General features: G+C 41.7%; 1 protein-coding gene and 2 long non-coding RNA genes across 3 annotated transcripts; all 3 read right to left on the bottom strand.

The window, feature by feature from the left end:
- Nucleotides 1–4,058: 4,058 nt before the first annotated feature.
- On the bottom strand, nt 4,059–5,025 carry LOC135177862 (uncharacterized). Its single transcript, XR_010303205.1, has 5 exons — nt 4,984–5,025; nt 4,814–4,858; nt 4,614–4,649; nt 4,455–4,493; nt 4,059–4,103 (listed from the first exon to the last, which is right to left on the bottom strand). It is a non-coding gene; the product is annotated as an uncharacterized LOC135177862 (long non-coding RNA).
- Nucleotides 5,026–6,801: 1,776 nt separating this feature from the next.
- On the bottom strand, nt 6,802–16,072 carry LOC135177797 (uncharacterized). The gene is made up of 15 exons (XM_064148255.1): nt 15,970–16,072; nt 14,275–14,316; nt 13,087–13,252; nt 12,925–12,954; nt 12,632–12,667; nt 12,271–12,312; nt 11,990–12,019; nt 11,584–11,622; nt 10,322–10,357; nt 9,959–10,000; nt 9,646–9,675; nt 9,379–9,420; nt 9,166–9,201; nt 8,735–8,776; nt 6,802–6,838 (listed from the first exon to the last, which is right to left on the bottom strand). Exons 1-15 carry the CDS (start codon nt 16,070–16,072, stop codon nt 6,802–6,804), a joined length of 753 nt encoding a protein of 250 aa, XP_064004325.1.
- Nucleotides 16,073–16,980: 908 nt separating this feature from the next.
- Nucleotides 16,981–18,955, bottom strand: LOC135177861 (uncharacterized). Its single transcript, XR_010303204.1, has 3 exons — nt 18,915–18,955; nt 17,533–17,550; nt 16,981–17,016 (listed from the first exon to the last, which is right to left on the bottom strand). It is a non-coding gene; the product is annotated as an uncharacterized LOC135177861 (long non-coding RNA).
- Nucleotides 18,956–24,659: the final 5,704 nt, after the last annotated feature.

Genomic DNA, 24,659 nt, shown 5'->3' with positions numbered 1-24,659 from the left:
TTTGTTTTCATATATATATTCCCTTTAAAGAAAATTCACCCAAAGAGTAAGTAGCCAAACTAGTTTATTGTTGTCTTCCATAGATAGAAGAATATTAATTAGGACAAACACAATTAAGGAAAGATTTGGCATAACTGGGACAAACTAGGTCTAGTTAGGGTAAAAATGCTACAAGCAGAAAAAAAAAAAAAAGGTACTTACTCGGGCAACAAGAACTTTCTTCTTTGCACAACCAGAACTCTGTAAAGCAGCCAGAAAGCAGTTATCACTTTATAGATGTAGATATCCAGGCAAAACACTTCCAGCAAGAATCTACCCAACCTTTTCCAGCTGGCATAGCTCAGAAAGGAATATGTCCAGAGCTATCACTGGAGCCCTTAAAGCAAAGTCTTTAAAAGAGTATTCTTTTGTCTGTTTTCACCTTTTCACTCCATTAGTCATTTGTGCATAGCAGATTCTCCCTCAGCTCAATCGGTATGGTTAGAACATCACCATGTATAAGGAAGTTTTAGGTTGGGTTGGGATTTTTTAACATTCCCTACTCTTTGTGAAAATATTTGGAAGCAGACTTCTTTTACAGTGAAGTCCAGCAATGTACAATGGGTAGGAATAACCAAGGGAATAACAGCATCTCTTGTGAACAAAGGAGGAAATGATGAAGCTCTTAAACAGGGCTTGCTGATGCAGGATATTTTTGCAGAACCTAATTAAAACTAATTCAATGAATTCAAGTTAAATACAAGCAAAACCAAAAGATGTTTCCACAAGGCTTCCTTACTTCCCTGCATACATAGTTTGGTGCAGTAGTAAAATACAAAAGAGGAAACTATAGGAAAATAATGAACAGTAAAATCTATGGCTGACACAAGAAGAAAATGCAAGTAGTTGAAGACTTTGGGTGGCAGCCAAGAGATGATTTTAAAAAAGGTTGGAATGGATGGGAAAAGCAGCAAGAAGTACAGAAAAATGTCCTTCTGGAGCGCATCAAGAAAAGTATGTCCAGCAGGCCTAGGGAGGTTCTTCTCCCTCTCTACTCTGCCCTGGTGAGACCACACCTGGAATACTGAGTCCAACTTTGGGCTCCCCAGTTCAGGAGAGACAGGGACCTGCTGGAAAGAGTCCAGAGGAGAGTCAGGAGGCTGGCTGGGGAACTTGAGCATCTCCCCTGTGGAGAGAGCTTGAGACTGTTTAGTCTGGAGAAGAGAAGGCTGCCAGGGGATCTGATCAATGTGGGATCAATATCTGAGGGGTGGGTGTCCAGTGGAGAGGGCCAAGCTCTTTTTGGTGGTCTGCAGCAACAAGACAAGGAGCAATGGATACAAACTGGAACACAGAAGGTTTCACATGAGGAGAAACTTCTTTACAGAGAGGTTGTGGAGTCTTCTCTGGAGAATTTCAAAACCCACCTAGATGCATTCCCGTGTGAACTACCCTGAGGGATCCTGTCTTGGCAGGGGATTTGGACGCAATGATCTCTGGAGGTCTCTTCCAACCTCTAACATTCTGTGATTCTCACAGCTGTGCTTGGTCACTATGTAACCATGTTAATCACAGACTGCTTTTAAGTAAGATGGAAGAGCTTGTCAGAGAGAGTATTACCAGCAGATAAATGTCACTTGGCAATGCTAGTACGTACACCAGTTTAAATTAGATTAAGTGGAAGAATCTTGAGATGGCCACATGCCTCACCTACACAGAAGGTTAGTTCTCTATTAGTATCCAGTTAAAGTGCTGCTGCTAAAGCCTCCCTGTGTTAGTATATATTCTTATAAGTATTGCTGTGAATCAGCCTTGAGGACAACTAGAAAGGAGAGAGTACACAGGAATACAGCATCAAATACCTCATACTTTAATTCACATTTGGAAGGGTATCATAAAGCAGTTATACACTCTAAATAAAGGTCCACAGGTCTAAGGTAGAAGTATTCAGTTACTAACACTGTCATTAATCATGAGAATTTAAATATTACAGAAGAAAAAAGACACTTACCTGACTGTTGGCACTATAGGTTGTGTCATTCTGGAAAAGAAGAAATTATTTCCTTATTGAAAAATTATGTAAAGTTTACAGCTTTATTATTTATTATTAATTACTCTATTATTTCTAATTTAAAGCTTACAGAAACACGATTCTTTCTGATACATAACAAAAAAGCATTTGTTGCTCATATCCTTCACAGCCTTGCCTAAATTAGTTTGAATTCATACCATATGGTGAGATTTGGACAGAATGAAAGCTGGACAAGGAGGAGCCTAATGAGGTTCGACAAGGGTAAGTGCAGAGTTCTGCACCTGGAAGGGAACAATAAACTGCAGCAGTATAGGCTGGGAGGTGATCTGGAGAGCAACTCTGTGGAGAAGGACCTAGGAGTGCTGGTGGACAACTGGTTCTGCATGGGACGTCAACGTATCCTGGCGGACAAGAAGGCCAATGGGATCCTAGGAGTGCATTCAGAAGAGTGTGTCCAGCAGATCAAGGGAGGTTCTCCTCCCTCCCTATTCTGCCCTAGTGAGGCCCCACCAGGAATATGGCATCCAGTTCTGGGCTCCCCAGTTCATCAAGAGGGACAGGGATCTATTGCAGAGAGTCCAAGGGAGGGGCTACAAGAATGCTGAAGGGACTGCAGCACTGCCTGAGGAGGGAAGGTCTGAGAGCCCTGGGGCTGCAGAGGAGAAGGTTGAGAGGGGATCTGAGCAATGTCTGTAAATAGCTGAGGGCTGGGAGTCAGGAATAAAGGGTCAGGGACAGCCTCTGCTCACTTATGCCTTGGAATGGGACAAGGGGTGGAAATTGCAGCACATGAAGTTCCACCTCAACATGAGAAAGAACTTGCCTGTAAGGGTCCCAGAGCACTGGCACAGGCTGAATGGAGAGGTTGTTGAGTCTCCTTCTCTGGTGCCTTTCCAGCCCTGTCTGGATGCATTGCTGTGTGACCTGTGCTCTGGTAGGGGGGTTGGACTGGAAGATCTCTAGAGGTCCCTTCCAAACCCTAACATCCTGTGATTAATAGCAAGTTGGGATTGGTGGCAAGGTAACATGAAAAGCAGTGCAATATCTGCCACTGTATCTCTCATTTTTCATAGAATCATAGAATGTTTGGGGTTGGAAAAACCTTTAAAGTCAACTTGTCCAACTCCCTGAAGTCAACTAGATCAGGTTGCTCAGAGCCCCTTCCGACCTGAGCCTAAATGTTTCCAGGGATGTGACCTCTACTACCTCTCTGGGTAACCTGTGCCAGTATTTCACTACTCTCATTATCAAAAATGTCCTCCTCGGATCTAGATCTAAGGAAGAGGATCATTATTACATTAAAAACCATTCGCCCTTGTCCTGTTCCAGTAGATCCTGCTAAAAAGATTGTCCTCATCTTTCTTACAGGCCCCATTTAAGTACTGAAAGGTCACTCTGGAGTCTCACCAGAGCCTTTTCTTCTCCAGCCTGAACAATCCCTACTCTCTCAGCCTTTCCCCACATAAGAGTTGCTCCAGCCCTCTGACAACCAGGATGTAGCTCTCTAGCAGTGTGATGACTTTCAACTCATCCTGTTTGTTGCCCATGTTGCATGCACTGGTGTAGAGGCACTTCACGTGGACTGTCAGACCTGTCACCTTCTTAAAGGAACCCCCCTTAATTCCCTTGAGGTGTTCCACTGGTGTTTGCCTGTTGACTCCTACTACCTCAGAAGCCTCTGGCTGACCTCAGGACTTAAAGTGTGCTGCAGTGTACCCAGCATGTCTCAGAGCAACAGGCTGGGTGCCCCCACTAGCAACTTGTGCCTCTAATCATGGTGTGTCATCCCACACCTTGTCATAGGTCAGCCTAATATTATTTCCCCTCCCCCTTCAATTTAGTTGAAAGCTCTGTCATCAAGGTCTGCAAGCTTTGTATTTGTAAACACTTATATGGCAGTTTTCAACCAGAAAACATGCAGTGAATAAGTTCAGTGTTGTGTACTTTCTGGGTCATTCTGCTCACAGGACTGCATCCAGCAGTGCAATATTTTACCATCTGCATGAAAAATGTTGTGATGAAAGCATGTTGGAGGAAGCATACTCACATCATCACAAGCGTTGGGATTATCATCGTAGGAAGCTTGTGAATCCTAGAAGGATATCAGATATCTGTTATTTCCTCACCAAAAGGGACTGTTAAAAAATACACTGTGATGCTGCACACTGTGAGACCAAATTAAAGCTCGTGCAATTAAAAAAAAAAAAAAAAGGCTGAATTAAAGTAAGATCTTTGTAAGTAAAATGAGACAAACACATGGCTGCAATAGTTGCTTGCAGGGAATGTTTCACTCCTCAGTAAACAAAAAAACTCCAAGCTGATCCAAACCAAAAAGAGCATAGAAACTGTTTATGGCCTATTACACCTTTGAGAAATATGATGCAGGCACTACAAAGATTAGTGTGCAACAATATATTACTGCAAGAGAAAAATAATGAGTTACCTGACTGTCATCATAGCTGTCTGAGGAGGATGAGCCACCCTTCAAAACAAACAGATGAAAACCAGAGAAAATCAGGATATAGAAAACTTGATTTTGAGCAGAGGTTAAAGTTGCCATGCAAGTGACATAGTACAAGTAGAAAAATAGAGCATTACTTACTTGGCCACCACCATAATTTTGAGAGAAGGATCCACCCTATAAAACAAACAAATATAAATCCTACTTCAGAATAAACTGTGAGTTTGTTCAGGGGCTGGAATAAACAATTGCCTGGGATTCCTCTGAACAAATACAGTTTTCTAGATAACTTATCAGGTGTGATAAAAATTCTTACCAGCAGAAACTCAAGATCTGCCTACCTGGTTGCCACCATAATTTTGTGAGGATGATGATGATCCACTCTGCTAACAGAATAAAGAAATAACATTAGCATCAGTATTACAATACTGCAGATCTTATATTGACCAGCCATTGTGCAGTCAGCATAAAGTAAAGCTTCGTGGGGGGGAAATAATAATCTTGTACTTACTTGGCTGCCACCATAGTTTTGTGAGGAGTATGATCCACCCTGTGAAAACAAAACAGCAACAGCAATAATTCGGGAGAGCTGAATTTCATCAGAACCCACTGAGATCACTTTATGAAGTTTCTGGGCTGATGAAAAGTGCATTTGAAGAGAATGAGTTACAGGCTGGAACCAGGGATGCTCTGCAAAGGTCTATATGCTCACAAGAAAGAAAACTTGTGAGCGTATAGAACTGCTCCAAAAGTTTTTCCTAGTGGATAATAAAGAGTTACCTACCTGACCACCCTGTGATCCACCCTGTGAATTAGAAATGATACATGCTTTAGACACTTACTGTTTGGCTATGGATTACTTTTAATGAAAGCTGTGATGCTTCCTTGCAGGAGTAAGGAGCAGAGGCAGATATGCAATATAGATATGATTTCTAACACAGGCAGCATAAATTGCCAATAGTGCAAGGGTAAATACCACAAGAAAGCTATGTTAAAGAACCAAAAAATGTTTAAATAATGCCTACTGCACAGATGAGTTTCATTCTGAACAGTTTTTAGAGAATGCTTTTATTTCACTCCTACAGAAAACCTAATTTATGCAAACTGAGTGAAAAATTCCCCTGGTAGCATTGTTACAGAGAAAGTTGTGAGCTGTGGGCTCCAGTGGCTGTTATGGTTTGAGGCTCTGTGTTTAAGGACCACAAAGTGGAGGGCCTGCAGAGGCTAGATAGGTCCAGGAGGTAGCCTGGAAAGTGCATTTCATTCCCAGAAGTCCTGCATCCCTATAAAACTGTCTGCAGAGTCACTTTTTCTCTTTTCCCTCTCACTCTGCTCCCTGGAGCATGTGCAGGCTGTGACCTCTTTGTGGGGCAGTGAGATCTGGTTTGGCCTGGGCACTGCTGCCAACTGGGGCATGGAGCTAACAAGCTCAATTTTAGCTGTGTCACACTGATTTGGTATGGAGGGTAGGGAGGTGTAGGGGAGGAGGGCATTGGAGACCCTCATTTATTGGCCTGATTTAAAGGGAGGTTTGTGTGAAGCTTTAGCCTAAGGAGGTTCTTGGAGAACCATGGCCAATGGGGACTATGGATTTTGTGCATTTTCTATGCTTCTGCACTATTTGATATGCTTTTGTACTTCTGTATGTAGGTATGACTAGTCTTTCCAATTAACTTTCCAATGCTATCCAATCCTGTGCATGAAATATTTTTCTTTTACCCCTTTGGAAGACGTGAGAGAGCATCTGTTGCACTCTAAATTGACAGTGGCCTTGAGAAAAAGGTTTTAAACTAAAGCACTCAGCATGTGTTGCCATGTCCTCTTTAGAAGAGCAATGCCATTCCTCCAAATAAAAATCAGAAGATAGAGTTGTAGAAGTTATTAGTGTCAAAAGTGCATAATAAGGACAGTGCAATCCTGAGGTATCAAAGTGATTTGAGTATTTTCCAGTCACTAAAACTGAGCTGCAATTTCATCAAGAAGGAAAGGAAAAAGTGCAAAGATGTTGGGAAGCTCCAGCCCTGATTTAAGTAACAGAAGTTGAGCAGTTCTGGAGCAGAATTGTTCTTAATATCCTATAATATCCTATTTCAGAGACATAGAGCTATGAAAAAAAAAAAAGGGGGGGGGGGGGGGGGGGCCGGGGGGGGCACAGGCAGAAAAAGCCCCTAAGCTCTTTCAATGTTCCTGTGCATAGGAAGAAAGTGATCTATAGTCTCATATTTGTTAAGGTTGCACAGATTTGCACTCTGTGAACCTGAGGCACTACTAACTGCATTAGTGGCACAGCTAATTTTAGATGCATCTTAAATTCAGTGTAGAAAATCATTTACCTGGTGGCAGGGATTGCTATCATACGAAACACCCTGTTAAAAAACAAACACAATCAAAACAAGCAAATCAAAAGGCAAATACCTATATTTTAATTTCCATGCAATGTAATTAGTTTTAAATTTGTGAGAATTAATCTAACAGAACTCAACAAAAATTACTCTAGAGAGGGTTGAGTTTAGTTTTATTTAAGATTTTAAGTCTTTGGCTTTACCATATGTCACTCCCATGCCCAGATAATTCAGAAGCACCAAGACGTGTGCACACAGATTATCAGCAGGACTGCTTGTGTGCCATGGAAACAGAGGGCTACATGGATGTTGAAGGGACTGCAGCGCTGCCTGAGGAGGAAAGGCTGAGAGCCCTGAGGCTGCCTAGTCTGCAGAGGAGAATGCTGAGAGGGGATCTGAGCAATGTAAATAGGTGAGGGCTGGGGGACAGGAAGGAAAGGACAGGGACAGCATCTGCTCACTTGTGCCCTGGCATAGGACAAGGGGCAAGGGATGGGACTTACAGCCCAGGAAGTTCCACCTCAATATGAGGAAGAACTTCTGGCCTGTAAGGGTCCCAGAGCACTGACACAGACTGAACAGAGAGGTTGTGGCGTCTCCTTCTCTGGAGCCTTTCCAGCCCTATCCAGCTAGGGCTGTGTGTTTCTGTGCGACCTGCGCTAGATTCTCTGGTCCTATTCTGGCAAGGGGGCTGGACTGGAAGATACCCAGAGGTGCCTTCCAACCCTAACATCCTGTGAGCCTGTCAAAGTGAGGTAGGCTAGCAAGTCTGTCTTATGCTAGTTCCTTTTGGTTGGTAAAGATGAACTGAGGTAGTTTTGGACAGTTCTTTTAGGAATCAACAGTTACTGTTGTGTGGCCATCAATCTCAGAATCCTGCCAGATTCACTCATTATAGGTGTTACAGAAGGCTGCTGCCCAGTGCCTTTCATTTCCCTGTTTTGGGTATATTTTGGCTACAGACAGTCTTCCTGTTGGGATAACAGTATGGGAAACAGCTCACAAAAAGAGTTCTACCTTGGTTGTCACCTTCTGATTATTAGAACACAGCTTTTGTGTACAGCCTTCAGTGTGCATCAGTTTCATTGCTGTTAACTGTGTTCTTATCATAGAATTGACCAGGTTGGAAGAGACCTCCAAGATCAATCCAAGTCCAATCTAGCACCCAGTTCTGTCCAATCAACTAGACCATGGCACTAAGTGCCTCATCCAGTCTTTTCTTAAACACCTCAAGGGACAGTGACTCCTTGTTCTGCTTCTTCTCTTTCCACATGTATTTCCATTTGTACATAACTCATACCAAATCCAGTATTTGTACTAAATTCTTCTGCTAAAAAGCTCTGTCATTGTATTTTGGTTTCATTGCTTTCCCCAGGATGTTTATCTGAACATTGGTTCACTAGAATGGCTTCATCCATGATCCTTTCACCTGAGATCTCATCATTTGAAGACAGCATCTTTACACTATTGCAGGCATACCCAAGTTTCAGTAGAGCCAAGATGAAAACTACTAATCTAACTTTTTTTTTCACTGAAGCCACTCTGATCCTACCACTTTCTATAGCCACTAAATGAAGCAACATCTGAAAATCATTCCCAAGCAAAGACTTCACCTGTATACTGAGTAAATGGATGAAACTCTACTTGTCTGTCTTCTGTGTCTAGCACTACATGGAAGAAGTCACTTAATTTCAGTTACAATGATGACAATATCAGCCTTTCTTATTCTCTGTTCTGGGTGATTCCACATAACAATAAACTCAAAAGATTCCCCAAAACAAACATAACTTACTGCAAAATGTGTTAGTACTACTACTACAAAAAAAACAAAAAACAAAAAAAAACAAAACAAAAAAAACAAAACGAAACAAAAAAAAGAACCCTGGCTCTAGTTTTCAAACAGAGTGGAGAAGGACTTACTTGGCCACAACCACTGCTGCCACCTGAAGCAGAGCCGCCCTGCTGGAAAAAAAAAACAACACAAGAGCAGCTCAATAATCCAAATATTCCTTTGCTCCATTGCAAATACAGAAGTAAATTTTAAAAGGTGAAAGCAGCTTTTTCAAGCTTTCTGCTTCAAAGATAGAAGACCAGCTACATCCTACTGTAAATTTCCTTGTAAAGTACTAAGTCTGTGCATCAAAAAGCTGACACATATTATGTACTCCTTTCTAAGTGGGAAGGCTCTGCTTCAATGATCATATTGCTCCCAGACACACATGAAAAAACCAAACCAAAACCCATTTACTTCTAATGAGCAATCATTTCAAGAAACAAATCATAACATTCTTAATACATATATAAACATCAAAGACATACTGTATACTGGCTGGGGACATATTAATGCTTACTTGGCCATAGGAACTGCCACCTTGAGGCTGGTAGCCCTGTAAAAAAAGCAAGGTGTCATTTGTAAACAAAGTAGATTAACCTATTTTCAGCAAAGGCTATGAATTTAACTGAGATGCTGACTGCCAAAAGAAACTCTGCTCAAAAATCTGCCAGTCATGCTGCTCACAGAGAGAGCAGTGAAGGACTTTGTACAGCAGATCCTGTTTGCTTACCTGACCATAAGAACTGCTGCTGCCAGAGTAACTTGGCCCACCCTAAGACAAGGACACCATTTGGTTACTTGCATTTTGTAAGACATTCAGCCAGAGTTACAAAACCAGCAACTACATCATGGCAATTCAGTGGCATGAACCAAATCAAGGACCACTCAGCAACAAAAAGAAGGAGAAAAAAAAAAACAACCCAGCCAAAACCCTAAGTTCATTCACAAGGCAGGTCCCTACAGGAAAGCACAACACATAACAGCAAAAATGTCTCACCTGGCCATAGGACTGGCTGCCTTGGGAACCCTTTGGAAAAAGAGAAGATAATTACCACCTTGACAAAGATGGTAATTATAAAGAGCATCATGTTGATGGCAATGCAGCTGCAGAAGGCTTTCCCAAAAAGCCTCTTTCTGAGACAAAGCACACAGAGCAGTGTGTATGCATCAGTGCACCACGTTTCCCTGTTCTCAGCAAGAGGCAGGAATCCAACAGACATGCAGACTACCAAAGGAGAAATCACCTGCTGGTCATGCTGCTCACAGAGAGAGCAGTGAAGGCCTTTGTACAGCAGATCCTGTTTGCTTACCTGACCATAAGAACTGCTGCTGCCAGAGTAACTTGGCCCACCCTAAGACAAGGACACCATTTGGTTACTTCCCTTTTGCAAGGTGCTTGGCCTGCATTGCAGATAGCAAGCAACTAGATCCTAAAGCTATGCAAGGCAGTATGGAGGGCCTGGACTTCTTCCTGCCCTTCACAGTGATTCTGAATGCAGTGACTCCAGATGAGTGAGTAGCACGTGGATAAATTCTGCATGTGAGAGTACACACTTTGAAAGAATATGTTTTTGAAAGCTTAGACACTGAGAGACTGCTGTGTGCTATTGCGGTGCTGTGGCACTGCACTTTCTCAGCTACTGTACTGCAGCTGGTGACTGACTGATGCTTACCTGGCCATAGGAACTGCCACCTTGAGGCTGGTAACCCTGTAAGAAAGGAATTATTGATTCATAATTATTTTGTTTGTGAAGCAGCTCTCTTTCATGCCTTTCTCTTTGTGACAAAAAAAAAAAAACCAACCAACAACCCAGCATAAGACAAAGAATGTACTGACTTGTTTAAGCAGAACTATTTTGGTATTTCCTATCTTAGATCTTTGCTTATGGTGTATTTATCAAATGAGAATCTAGAACAGTTTCACATCTGTCTCAGATGAGCCTCTGTTGTTATGAAGGGCTTCCAGGACATTTAAGTGATACATCATTTTCTTGCTCTCTTTTTCCTGCTGTTTCCCAGACACTGTGCTTAGGTGACTAATGGTAGGTGAATATTGGTTTCCTGTATTTGTATTTTTTGAGAACCCCAGCTGCATAACTGAGATTCTCTGAGAAGTAATAAAGGTGAAATTTGTTTCAACCAAGAGATAATTAAATAAATAAATGGAAAGAAAACAATGCAGCTAAAAGTAGCAGGTCAAGTGAATTAGCCAAGGATGCCACTATCTTTATATTACTGAAAGTTTTTCAAGAGTTAATGTGGGTAACTATAAGCTGCTGATGCAATCTGCCTTCTCTAGAATATCAAACCAAAGCAGATGCTTCATGTACATGCAGACCTGTGCCACAGCTCTCTGAAAGAGTTGTGAAGACAGGGATTAACAGCAAGGGTTTGAATGATCTTGTCTATTCCTGCTGTGTGACAAAGATTCTGACAAAATTTGAAGCTATATCAGGCAGGGCTGCTTTAATTCAGATAAAAACTCTAAAGGATGGTAAACATTCACCAGCAGCAGGCTCTAAGACCAAATCTTCCTGCAGCTGAAGATGTGACACAATATTCTTTAGCTCCTCAGTACTGTTATTGTGTACTGATCCCAAAGGAGACAGCAAATGAGTGGGTATAAATTTGTCTTGCAAAATGTAATATGCCTGGAAGTGGAACAGCACCAAATAAACTATTTCTGCCATTAATTTTTAAATACCATAAAGATGGAGAAGATCAGCTAATAACAGGACTATCTATGCTTCCTGTAGGCATCCATTAAAATCACAACTGTCATTTTCAAAACACAAGGTTTGAAATGGATGAGGAGATTTTAAATTTAATTTTTTTAACTCAATATAAGTACAAAAAAAGGTAAATAAAATCTGTTACTTTTTGCAGTGCCATGGCATTCAGTTTTCTTAAATGCTGTGTTCTGACTAATGCTTACCTGGCCATAGGAACTTCCACCTTGAGGTTGGTAACCCTGCTAGAAAGGCAAGAAGAACTCCTTTGTAAACAGAGCTGTAGTTTCGGCACAGCTATAAGAGCAAGCCCATTTCCAGCTGTATGTAGCAGGGCAGGAGCCCCATGTCTCATCTTGGAGATCTCTTTCAACCTGGTTGATTCTATTATTCTATGATATCTCCTCTGGCCCAGCCACCCAGGGGGCTCTGCACACCTCTTTCAGGTCCCTCTGTGCCATGTTCTTTTTTCTTTAGGGTGGTATGAACCAAATCAAGGACCACTCAACAACACCACGAAGGGAAAAAAAAAAACCCAGCCAAAACCCTAAGTTCATTCACAAGGCAGCTCCCTACAGAAAAGCACAGCACATAACAGCAAAAATGTCTCACCTGGCCATAGGACTGGCTGCCTTGGGAACCCTTTGGAAAAAGAGAAGATAATTACCACCTTGACAATGATGCTTCTATAAAGAACATCATGCTGATGGCAATGCAGCTGCAGAAGGCTTTCCCAGAAAGCCTCTTCCTGGGCCAAAGTACACAGAGCAGTGTGTATGCATCAGTGCAGCACATTTCCCTGTTCTCAGCAAAAGGCAGGAATCAGACATGCAGACTACCAAAGGAAAGAGAGAGCAGTGAAGGCCTTGGTACAGCAGATCCTGTTTGCTTACCTGACCATAAGAACTGCTGCTGCCAGAGTAACTTGGCCCACCCTAAGACAAGGACACCATTTGGTTACTTCCCTTTTGCAAGGTGCTTGGCCTGCATTGCAGATAGCAAGCAACTAGACCCCAAAGCTATGCAAGGCAGTATGGAGGGCCTGGACTTCCTCCTGCCCTTCACAGTGATTCTGAGTGCAACAATTTTGCCCACCGGGATTCCAGACAAATAAGTAGCTCGTGGATAAATTTTGTATGTGAGAGTACACACTTTAAGAGAATATGTTCTTGAATGTTCAGATGCTGAGGGACTGCTGCATGCACTGCACTTTCTCAGCTGCTCTACTGTGACTGGTGACTGACTGATGCTTACCTGGCCATAGGAACTGCCACCTTGAGGCTGGTAACCCTGTAAGAAAGGCAAAAACTAATTTGTAAACAAGCTGTTGTCTTAACACAGCAGTGACAGAAAGCTCATTTCCACTGCAAGTTCTTCCATGCCATGTTTTATTTTTCTTCATGGTAATTCAGTCATATGAAAAAAAAAAAAAATCAAGGACCACTCTGTGACAGCAAGAAGGGAAAAAACCCAGCCAAAATCCTAAGTCCATTCACAAGGCAGGTCCCTACAGGAAAGCACAGCACATAACAGCAAAAATGTCTCACCTGGCCATAGGACTGGCTGCCTTGGGAACCCTTTGGAAAAAGAGAAGATAATTACCACCTTGACAAAGATGTTTCTATAAAGAACATCATGCTGATGGCAATGCAGCTGCAGAAGGCTTTCCCAGAAAGCCTCTTTCTGAGACAAAGCACACAGAGCAGTACATTTCCATGTTCTCAGCAAGAGGCAGGAATCCAACAGACATGCAGACTACCAAAGGAGAAATCACCTGCCGGTCATGCTGCTCACAGAGTGAAGGACTTCCTACAGCAGATCCTGTTTGCTTACCTGACCATAAGAACTGCTGCTGCCAGAGTAACTTGGCCCACCCTAAGACAAGGACACCATTTGGTTACTTCCCTTTTGCAAGGTGCTTGGCCTGCATTGCAGACAGCAAGCAACTAGATCCTAAAGCTATGCAAGGCAGTATGAAGACCTAGACTTCCTCCTGCCCTTCACGGTGACATGTTTGCAGCTGTGCAGCAGATTCCCCTGTTCTCAGCAAGGGCAGGAACCAGAGACGTGCAATATGCCAACCTTATGCATGCTGACTATTTAGGTTGTTGAGTTCAGTACTTGCTGTTGCCTTGATCCCTAGAAGTTGTACCTGCTCTCATGAAACATTTTCCTAGTTGCATGCAGTCACACAGAAAATGCTGACATACATTTGTCTTTTGGTTTTTTTTTTCCTCCCCTGTGAAGAGGAGGCAATCTGAAGATCCTTCACATGTGAGTTCATGCTAGGAATTCACATGAACTCATGAATTCTCATGTCTTACTCTGCAACAGTTTATACCATTGTTATGTTAGTATATTAAATAATTCACACATTTCTTTTCCATGAAAGTTGCTTTACCTACATGGCTTTAGGTAAGGCTGAAAGATGTTGTATATAGGTGCAAAGTTATGATTTCCCATTGTTCTGCATCTAGATAAGCAACTATCCTCCATGATATTTGAAAGTTGGAGATCTAATTTGTATGGGGTCTGAGTAGACCAGTATGGGATTTATTGTGTGATGCTGGAATTACTTCCTGGCAGTGCCATGACTTTTATGCACTTTTTAAAAGTCACATTTTGTTTCATGCAGTCATTTCACTTCAGCCAATCACACATGGAAATACATTTATGAGAATTCCAAGCAAAAAAAAGTTGAGAATTCCAAGCAAAAAAAAGTTGAGAATTCCAAGCAAAAAAAAGTTGAGCGTCAATACCAGGTGATAATTTTGTGAACAAAAATCCTAGAAACAGAAATTTTTGCCCTATGAAATACATTTCAAAATGTATGAAGTAATTTACTTCTAAGCTGTGCTGGCCTTGTTTCATTAAGGTCTACAGGAATATTTCCTTACCTGCACATAAGAGGTGCTGCTGCTTTGCTGTCTTTGTCCACTCTACACAGAAGAAAAACAAAACAAAAGGTTATTTTTAAGAGGAGTTGCTGATACTAAGGCATTTCAAGAAGCAACTCTATCCTGATATCTGCTAGAGTATGAAAACCAGAAAGAGTTCCTCATGCTCTTTCTTGCTTTCTCATCTCCATGCATTACAACGACCAATAATTCCATATAAGAAGAGCCTTCATAAATAAAGTCCTCCAACTATTCATACACCTTGATGTAACTTTTGTCATGAAAATCAACCATTATAACACATCTCTGTGTCACCTTGTGGTATTTCAGGTGAGCTTAAATAATCCTGTCCTTCAAATGGATCACACAAATTGCCATTACACTTGTATCCACTTATACCTTTATTACAACTGATTTTTTGATAAACAAGCAGAATGAACCTTTGGCATCATCTTTGCCAAACAAAAAACTGGAAAAGCTAGAGATAAAATTCCACCAAAGAAAAACTGACTGCACAAAGTCTTTCAGTTCACATGAAGTATATGTATTATGAGAGCCATCAAATATTAATTATAGAATCATAGAATCAACCAGGTTGGAAGAGACCTCCAAGATCATCCAGTCTAACCTAGCACCCAGCCCTATCCAGTCAGCTAGACCATGGCACTAAGTGCCTCATCCAGTCTTTTCTTGAACACCTCCAGGGATGGTGCCTCCACCACCTCCCTGGGCAGCCCATTCCAATGCCAATCACTCTCTCTGCCAACAACTTCCTCCTAACATCCAGCCTATACCTACCCCAGCACAACTTGAGACTGTGTCCCCTTGTTCTATTGCTGGTTGCCCGGGAGAAGAGACCAACCCCCACCTGGCTACAACCTCCCTCCAGGTAGTTGTAGACAGCAATGAGGTCGCCCCTGAGCCTCCTCCACGCTAAACACCCCCAGCTCCCTCAGCCTCTCCTCATAGGGTTTATGTTCCAGGCCTCTCACCAGCTTTGTCGCCCTTCTCTGGACACGTTCCAGCACCTCAACATCTCTCTTGAATTGAGGGACGGTACTTCTTTGTTTTTTTTTATACACCCCCCACCACATCCATCCATATATATATATATCACAGGATGATAAAAGGATGTTAGGGTTGGAAGGGACCTCTGGAGTCTTCCAGTCCAATCTCTCTGCCAGAGCAGGACCAGAGAATCTACCACAGGTCACACAGGGACACATCCAGACAGGACTGGAAAGGCTCCAGAGGAGGAGACTCAACAACCTCTCCGGGCAGCCTGTGCCAGTGCTGTCACCCTTAGAGTCAAGAAGTTCTTCCTCATGTTGAGGTGGAACTTCCTGGGCTGTAGGTTCCATCCATTGCTCCTTGTCCCATCCCAGGACACAAGTGAGCAGAGGCTATTGCCTGTCCCTTCATTCCTGACCTATTCCTGTCTATTTACAGACATTGCTCAGATCCCCTCTCAGCCTTCTCCTCTGCAGACTAAGCAGCCTCAAGGCTCTCAGCTTTTCCTCCTCAGGCAGTGCTGCAGTCCCTTCAGCATCTCTGTAGCCCTCCCTTGGACTCTCTGCAGTAGATCCCTATCCCTCTTGACCTGGGGAGCCCAGAACTGGATGCAGTATTCCAAGTGAGGCCTCACTAGGGCAGATTAGGGAGGGAGGAGAATCTCCCTCCATCTGCTGGACACACTCTTCTGAATGGACTCCAGGATCCCATTTGATTTCTTGGCCACTAGGGCACACTGCTGTCCCATGGAGAACTTGTCTACCAGCACTCCCAGATCCTTCTCCATGGGGCTGCTCTGTAGCAAATCGCCTCCTAACCTATATTTTGAAAACAATGATGTTCTAAAGAAATTTCATCAGAGGGGACCTGCCACTGATCTTTCAATGAAAGCAAGAATTTGTTGTCACAGTCTGAAGGACAGTCAAATGCAGGAAAGAAAACTAAACTGCAAACTCCTCCTCAGGGAGGTGATGGAGTCACCAACCCTGAATGCGTTTATAGGTCGTTTGGATGTGGTGTTTGGGGATATGGTTTAGGGTGAACCTTGTAGAGTACAGTTATTGGTTGGACTTGATGATCCCAAGGATCTTTTCCACCCCAAATGTTTCTGTGATACTCTGAAGAGTGGTAGGTAGGTTAAAATTGTAAAGGACCCAGAAAAACAATGTCTGAGTGATATTCATAATACTTTACAAACATACATGTAATAGGACTGTAATCAAGAAGCAACTTTGTAAGTACAACAGCTAAGAGAAGTTCACCTAAGCAGTGGCAGAGCTGTTTCCACCCAAAACCCAGGCTGTTTAACTGAACACACAACTGTGCAGGTTATGATTTATGCATATCTGATTTTATTTCTAAGAACATTCAATCTTAAGTTCTCTTTGCCTTCATGAACAGATTGAGGTGGTTAAATGTTGTCAATTTTGAGAGCACTATGGAATTAGCATGCAGAGGTTTTAATATATTAGGACTGCAGAAATTAGCTGCAATAGTCATTAATCCACAATCAAGTAGGCCACCAACCTTTCTGTAAACACAGTAACATCCTACTCTTCCAGGGTAGCTTGTGGATATCTAAAATATCCACAAGTTTCCCATACTTCTTTATTCCCAAAGAAATGAATCATTATTTAGTTTACTGAAGCCAGGGCTTCAGTTAGAACTCAAGTATGATGGAGAAAAAAATCCTACCTGTATTATGATCCTGGTAGCAGAATTTCCCAAGCTCTGGAAAACAAAACACCACACCACAACAAGAGAGAACATTTAGGTTTGTTTAAATGCAGTGTAGTTAAACAGAAAATATCAAGCTGCACTATTTCATTTTGGAGAATAAAGAAAAAGGTCATAAGTATGAGGTACTAACACTCAGCAGTAAACTACATTATCATAATCTCTGGAAATCTGCAGGTCAGCCTGACCCCATTAAGTAATTTTCTGCACTTGCATCTACTTCTGTTACAGCTTATGTGGAGAGCAGCAGAGCACAGGCTATTGCACTGACAGACAGCTCAGCTTTTCCCAGTGTGGTGAGTGAAGCTAAGACATCATCACCTCTCCGATCTGTTTCACCATCACCTGCATTGGGCCTACATCACCACATACATGAATTCAACTCCTGATCCAGTAATCTCTTTGCTGAATTTTGAGGCATGAGGGACAAATGTAAAAGGGTAGCAGACAGCATCCTGAGGCAAGAGCTATGTTACTGTTACAGAAATCATACCAAGAAGGTATACTCACTTGAGGGTAGGTATGACGCTGAAAAAGAAACAAAACAACCTTTAATTATTTTGCACAAGGGCTTGTCCAAGCAGAATACTGCAGCAGAAAAAGGGCTCTATCTTTTGGGTGCAGTCACAACCAAACGTGGAAGAAAGATAGGGAAAGGTATAGCATAGAACAAGTACATCTTAATCTTCATTCAGGTTACAGCTATGTTTTTTGCTTAGAAACTAGACAAAGGGAAAAAACATATCTCAAACGTTACATCAGCTGTATGAGCTTCATTCAGCAAGCTCAACTGTATGAGAAGTTTCAGCAGAGCCAAGTGCTGGGTCCTGCCCTTGGGCCACAACAACCCCATGCAATGCTACAAGCTTGGGGAAGAATGGCTACAGAGCTGTGTGGTGAAAAGGGACTTGGGGGTACTGGCTCACAGGAGGATGAATGTGAGCCAGCAGTGTGCCCAGATGGCTGAGAAAGCCAACAGCATCCTGGCCTATATTAGAAACAATGTGGCTAGCAGGACCAGGGAGGTGACTGGGCCTCTGCACTCAGCATTGGTGAGGCTGTACCTAGAGTGCTGTGCTCAACTCTGGGCACCGCAGCACAGGAAGGGCAAGGAGCGGCTGGAAGGATGACAGGGAAGGGCGACTGAGCTGGGGAGGCGCTGGAGAACAAGGCTGTGATGGGCTGCTGAGGGAGCTGGGGATGTCAGTCTGCACACAAGGAGGCTGAGAGGAGAGCTCATTGCTCTCTGCAGCTACCTGACAGGAAGGTGTGGAGAGGCAGGCACTGGGCCCTGCTCACAAGTCACTGATGACAGAGGGAGAGGGAATGGCCTCAAGCTGCTCCAGGGCAGGCTCAGGCTGCACATTAGGAAACATTTTTCACGAAAAGGGTTGTGAGGCACTGGAAGAGGCTGACGAGGGAAGTGATGCAGTCACCATCCCTGGAGGTGTTTAAGAGCCATCTAGCTGTGGTGCTTGGGGATACGGTGCAGTGACAGGCTTGGTGGAGTGGGCAGAATGGCTGCACTTGGTAATCTTGGAGGTCCTTTCGGGCCTGGATGATTCTATGGTCATACAATTGTATTTTAACAACCTTAAGGGTAAAATTTGTTTAGAAATGAGAATGAATGTGCATCTACAAGAGAAAATTGTGATAAAACTAGAAAACTAAATCTATTCTGAAACCCAGAGACTGTGTGCAACAAGAGATCTGGAATCTAATAGCAGCCACAGAACCACAAGACTTGTAGCCATCTTACTCCTTCCTTTCCCTGCAGATAGTTGTGCATGCCAAAGTATTGCCTCCACATGCCAGCAATCTCTCTGACAAATTAACTATATGAATACTTCTTGAGTTAAAATTCTGAGTGTTGTAGAGGAAAAACTGCTTACCACAGGTGGAAAAGGGTTGCTGTTGGCAATGACCACTACCTGTAGAGAAATCAGAGAAAGCTCTTTACTAATTGAATAAGTTATTTAAATAGCTTCCCATGTCAGTGAAATGTAGAATACTGAATTCACTACATTTACAGACTTTGATATTGATGCTATGGGTAATCATTCTTATAAAACACTTTTTTCATTTAAAAAAATAATGCATATTAGCAAGCAAGGAAGACTACATAGATATACATGGCCTACAGAAGAGGATAAGGAGATGAAAGACTTGCTCCCAGTTACACAATGACTCCTTGGTAGAGGCAGAAGCAGGATTTCATCTGTTGTACTGTAACTGCTGGCCTATGCTGGGTGTTCTTTTTGATCTTCCACTTTCCACTTCAAAATATAAGATCAGGGTTGTTTGGTTTTTTTTTGTTTTTTTGTTTTTTTTTCCTTCTCTTTATTTAGCATTATGCTAAAAAAGGGCTTAATATTGAGTTTGCTCAGAATATGTAACCCCAATGCAACAGTGGTATCTTCTGTTTAAATTTCAATATTTTTCAATCTAAAGGGAGGAAGAAACCCAGTGCTAAAATACTTTGTAATACCCAGTGGTGTAAAAAAGGAAGTGGAGAGTTTGTGCTACCAGAAGGAAAGAATTCTAATATAAAAAACTCACCCAGAAGTATGAAGTTTTTAACTAAGTTAGTGAAAAAAGAATCTGTTTGGAAAAGCAAGGTAGGTAGGGAAAAGGCAGGTAGGTAGGGAGGTAAGGATTTTTTCCCTTTAGAAAAGGAGCAGCTCTTACCTTCTTACTGGAATCTGAACTGCTTGAAGGAACAGACTGTAAAGAATACAGAATTGATTTTTTTGCTTAGGTAAATGCATGACAAATCTAACATTACAATGAAAGTTTATTTGTAATAAAAATAATCTATTGGTAAGAAAAAAAAATCTCTTCTATCTTAATAAAAGAAAAAAAATCACAATCATAGAATCAACCAGGTTGGAAAAGACCTCCAAAATCATTGAGCCCAACCATCTATCATCCAGCCCTATCCAATCAAATATAAGGACAGAAAAATGGTAACTGATGTTGGGGTGGGTCCACAGTGGGGCCATAAAAATGATCAGGGGGTAGGAGCAGCTCTGCTACAAGGACAGACTGGGGGAGCTGGGGGTGTTCAGTCTGGAGAAGAGACAGCTTCAGGAAGACCTAACAGTGACATTCCAGTAACTGAAGGGGGCTACAAGAGGGATGGAGAGAGACTGTTTGCAAAGGCCTGTGATGACAAAACAAAGGCCAGTGGCTTCACACTAGAGCAGAGCAGATTTAGATTGGATGTTAGGAACAAGTACTGCACCATGAGGGTAGTGGAACACTGGAACAGGGTGCCTGGGGAGGTGGTTGGGGGCCCATCCCTGGAGATATTCAAGGTGAGGTTTGACAGGGCACTATGATCTAATTGAGGATGTCCCTGATGAGTGCAGAGGAAGTTGGACTGGATGACCTTTGGAGGTCACTTCCAGACCAGCTCATTCTATAATTCTATGTTTATTTACATAATAGATCAAATGAGTTTCTGTATAAAACAGAAGCAAATGATTTCTAACAGTTGATATTACAACATACCCTAAACATGTAACTTATTTTTGAAGCTAATTCTGTATGACTATTACTTAATTGTTTGAAGACAGTCATCCTATAGCTCCTTCCATGACTTTTTTTTTTTTTTTTTGGTAAATTTGGGTGTAACTGCTTAGTTTCTGCACAGCTCAAGAAACCACAAACACATTGGAAAGCACATAGTTACCTGGCCATAGGTAATACCACTGCTGGATGCACTCTGAAATAAAAATATAAATCAGGCATTTAGTTATTTGTTAATTGTATCTAGAAGCTATCTGGTTTTCTTTAGTGGATGTGCACTTGAAATCGAACTGCTCTCATCTATACTAAACAAGTGTCATGGATTGAGATGAGCTTGCAGTAGTAAAGCACACTGAACTCCCTTAAAGATAACTCAAAGAAACTTTTCCAAAATTGTGCTGTGATCACAGGATGTGAAATGACCTCTGGAGATTTTTGAGTCCAATCCCTCTGCCAGAGCAGGACCAGAGAATCTAGCACGGGTCACACAGGGACACATCCAGACAGGGCTGGCCTGGAAAGGCTCCAGAGAAGGAGACTCCACAACTTCTCTGGGCAACCCATGCCAGTGCTCTGTCACCCTTACAGTCAAGAAGTTCTTCCTCATGTTGAGGTGGAACTTCCTGGGCTGTAGGTTCCATCCATTGCTCTTTGTCCCATCCCAGGACACAAGTGAGCAGAAGCAGTCCCTGTCACTTCATTCCTGACTCCCAGCCCTCAGCTATTTACAGACATTGCTCAGATCCCCTCTCAGCCTTCTCCTCTGCAGACTAAGCAGACCCAGCGCTCTCAGCCTTCCCTCCTCAAGCAGTACTGCAGTCCCTTCAGCATCCCTGTAGCCCTCCCTTGGACTCTCTGCAGTAGATCCCTGTCTCTCTTGTTGAACTGGGGAGCTCAGAACTGGATTCAATATTCCAGGTGAGGCCTCACTAAGGCAGAGCAGAAGGGGAGGAAAACTATATTAATAAGATTAATGTTGCTGTATCACAAACACAGTTTACACTTACATATTAATCAAATATATATATATATATATATATATATATATATATATATATATATATATAATATTAGGAATGAATGTAACTAATTATATAGTAAAACATATGCCTGAGCAGTTCATGGGCTAGGGTTTCAGTTACTAACAGGTATTAGAGCATGTATTGTCTTTCTGATAGTTTTTTTTTTACTTGTTCTTGTGATTTTAAAAATGCAAAGCATGTTAAGTTTTAAAATAAATCTCATTTCAGGTGAAAATTAAGTAAATAAGTTTGACAATAGAAGTTTCTCCACTAATTAAAGAATTCTTGGATTGATACATGAATATTGTAACTGCCCCCCAAACAATATTGCACAAAGTGCACTATCCAAAGGCAATTAACTCTACCAGACAAAAAGCATTAGGCAGTAAGAATTCTGACAGGATAAGTAGGCCCTATAACATAAATAATAAATGCAAGGAGAGATGAAAATATCTCAGACCACCACCATTTCCCTTAACATGTTTAGGAAGAATAATATAGCTCTGCAGAAAAGAATCTCGTGTGATTTGCAATAAGGAGATGATTTAAACAGCACAGTCATACAGTAAATACAAAACCCAGTAAATCCATAGGTCACTAACTTACATCTAGGCAGGCGTGTTGACTGTAGGCATTAGCAGCACCTCCCTAAGGGAAAAAATGAAACCAGTTATTTCTCTGCTACAATTACTTATAAAGAAAAGGGCTACTTGAGACACTCAGTTCTGACTGATCCTTAGGTAGGGTGTGCAAAGAAGAGATGACAAGGAGAGCATTGTACTCTCCACTGTTAATGTGTGAACAACCACATGTGAAGAGAATCACAGAATTCTCAGGGCTGGAGGGGACCTCAAAGATCATCCAGTTCCAACCCCCATGCCATGGGCAGGGATATCTCACACTAGATCAGGTTGCTCACAGCCAAACCTAGCCTGGCCTTAAAAACATCCAGGGATGAGGCTTCCACCACCTTCTTAGGCAACCTGTGCCAGTGTCTCTTCCTAATGTCTAATCTAAATCTGCCTTTCTCTAGCTTGGCTTAATTCCCCAAAGAACCAGACACATCAGCTCCTTCTGTATTACTGATTGCCTAACGGTACTCAGGAAACATTTTAAAACAGACATTGCCAAGATATTATTTCAATAGCAATAAATTATGGAGATGCAATACAATGCTTGCAATTCAAGCATATTATATGTGCATGTACATATTGCATAAGTCTGTAAAAAATAGAAAGCAGAACATGAAAGAAACATTCCTGACTTATAGTCAGTCAAATAGAAAATATCAAGGTCCAGCCTAAATTGTATTAGTTCCTCTTTAATGTAATTCTTGCTTATTATTAATGCGATCAATAATCTCCCCCAAAAACTAATCTTGTTTTCTTTGCAAAAACCCAATAGGCATGGTCAGGAATGTTACATTTTACAAGTAGTGATGACATGAATATTTTCCTTTTTTGGAAACACTGCCCTTGCTGGTGCCAAGTCATCCTCATTTCTCCAGCTTGAATTGGTAACTTGGCAATAGAATTACATGACTATGTTATTCTTATTTGCTATATGTGTTTCTTTAACACAGTCTTTTCCCTACAACACAGAAGTGAGGAAAAGTAAACACACACACAAAAAAATCCTCGAGATTGATATAAAAAGTTAACTGAGATAATAGAATGCACTCTTAGCCTGTTTGCAGAAAAAGCACAGCAGAAAGCAGCAGCAAACAGAACACCAGTGAGGTAAAAACCCAAGCCAGGGAGCTGCTCCCCTATGCCTCCAACTCTGGCTGTCATCCCAGCTGAAGACAGCCAATACCTAAAACCCTAGAACCCAAAAGCAGCAACAGGAACAGGAAGCCTGTCATGCCACAATCTGAACTTCAAGCTCCACAATACTTTGCTCCAGCTAGCACTTGGATTTTGAAACTGGCATGAGGCAGGATGGTTTTGAGCAACAGCAGCAGGTTGAAACTCAATCTGTGACACTATACTATGAAAAACCAAGCAACCCTCCTGCCATTGACATAGAAATCTTCCTCATTTTTGTATTGAGTAAATGTTTGGATATAGTGAATTAACACAAACCCAAAATTCTCATGTAAATGCTGAAAATATTTGTAGATATGACATAAATCTGCAAATATTTTAGCCTATACTTGATAAAAATGCTTCAGGTAGGGTTTTGATCCATTCAGCAACACATTAGATCACTCTTTCACATTTCACCTGCTTCTGGATGACCTATCTGGGATTTATAACATCACAAGTATCCCTGCTGCATGAAAGAAGATAAAACTGAAACAGCTGTAGGTAGCCATGTGATTACTTCAGAGGAAGAACAACTTAGATGACACAAACCAATTTGCATCAGTCTTGCCTTGCATTGAAGGGGAGAATAGAGAACCTATAGAATGAGTATAATGTATGTGCAACAAGTAACCCCTGTCATGATTCTATATCTATGTTTTTACTTAACTTCTTACTACCTCTGTTTGCTAGCTACATCATATCATTAAGTAAGCTGTAAGATTCATCTTCCATCTTTCTCAGTTATTTTCTATCTGCAACAGAAACTCCCATGTAAACACACTACAAATAATGTAATTGGAGACTGAGTTACTATAAATATAGTTATGCTGGGGACACAAAGGTAAAAGCAAGAAAAGTACTTACAGGACCACATCCACTCTTGCTTATTGTGTAGACTACTCCGTTCTGAAATAAAAACAGAAGTTAATTATTTCCATGGTGGGAGGGAGGGAAGGAGGCAGGCAGGCAGGAAGGAAAGAAGGAACACAAAGAAGATTTCAGGTAATTATGTGACAAGATGAAAAATGTAGCTCTTAGAAATGTACTGTTTTCAATCTTACAAATAGTAAAGATCGAATGAGTGGAATATTATCAGATAATTCACTAAAAAATAAAATCAGTAGTAAAAAAATATATCCTTAAGAAGTTCAGCTCAAACAACTAAAGGCATACCAGAAAGCATCTGACAGTTGAAGTGCAAAGAGGCACTTTACAGGAGTAGAGATAATTAACTAAAAACAGAATCACAGAAAGTATCTGATTGGAAGATACCTCA

Source organism: Pogoniulus pusillus, chromosome 8, assembly GCF_015220805.1.
Source record: "Pogoniulus pusillus isolate bPogPus1 chromosome 8, bPogPus1.pri, whole genome shotgun sequence".
Lineage (NCBI taxonomy): Eukaryota > Metazoa > Chordata > Aves > Piciformes > Lybiidae > Pogoniulus > Pogoniulus pusillus.
The sequence above is the reverse complement of the archived record's forward strand: the minus strand, read 5'-3'. Positions and strand labels throughout refer to the sequence as shown.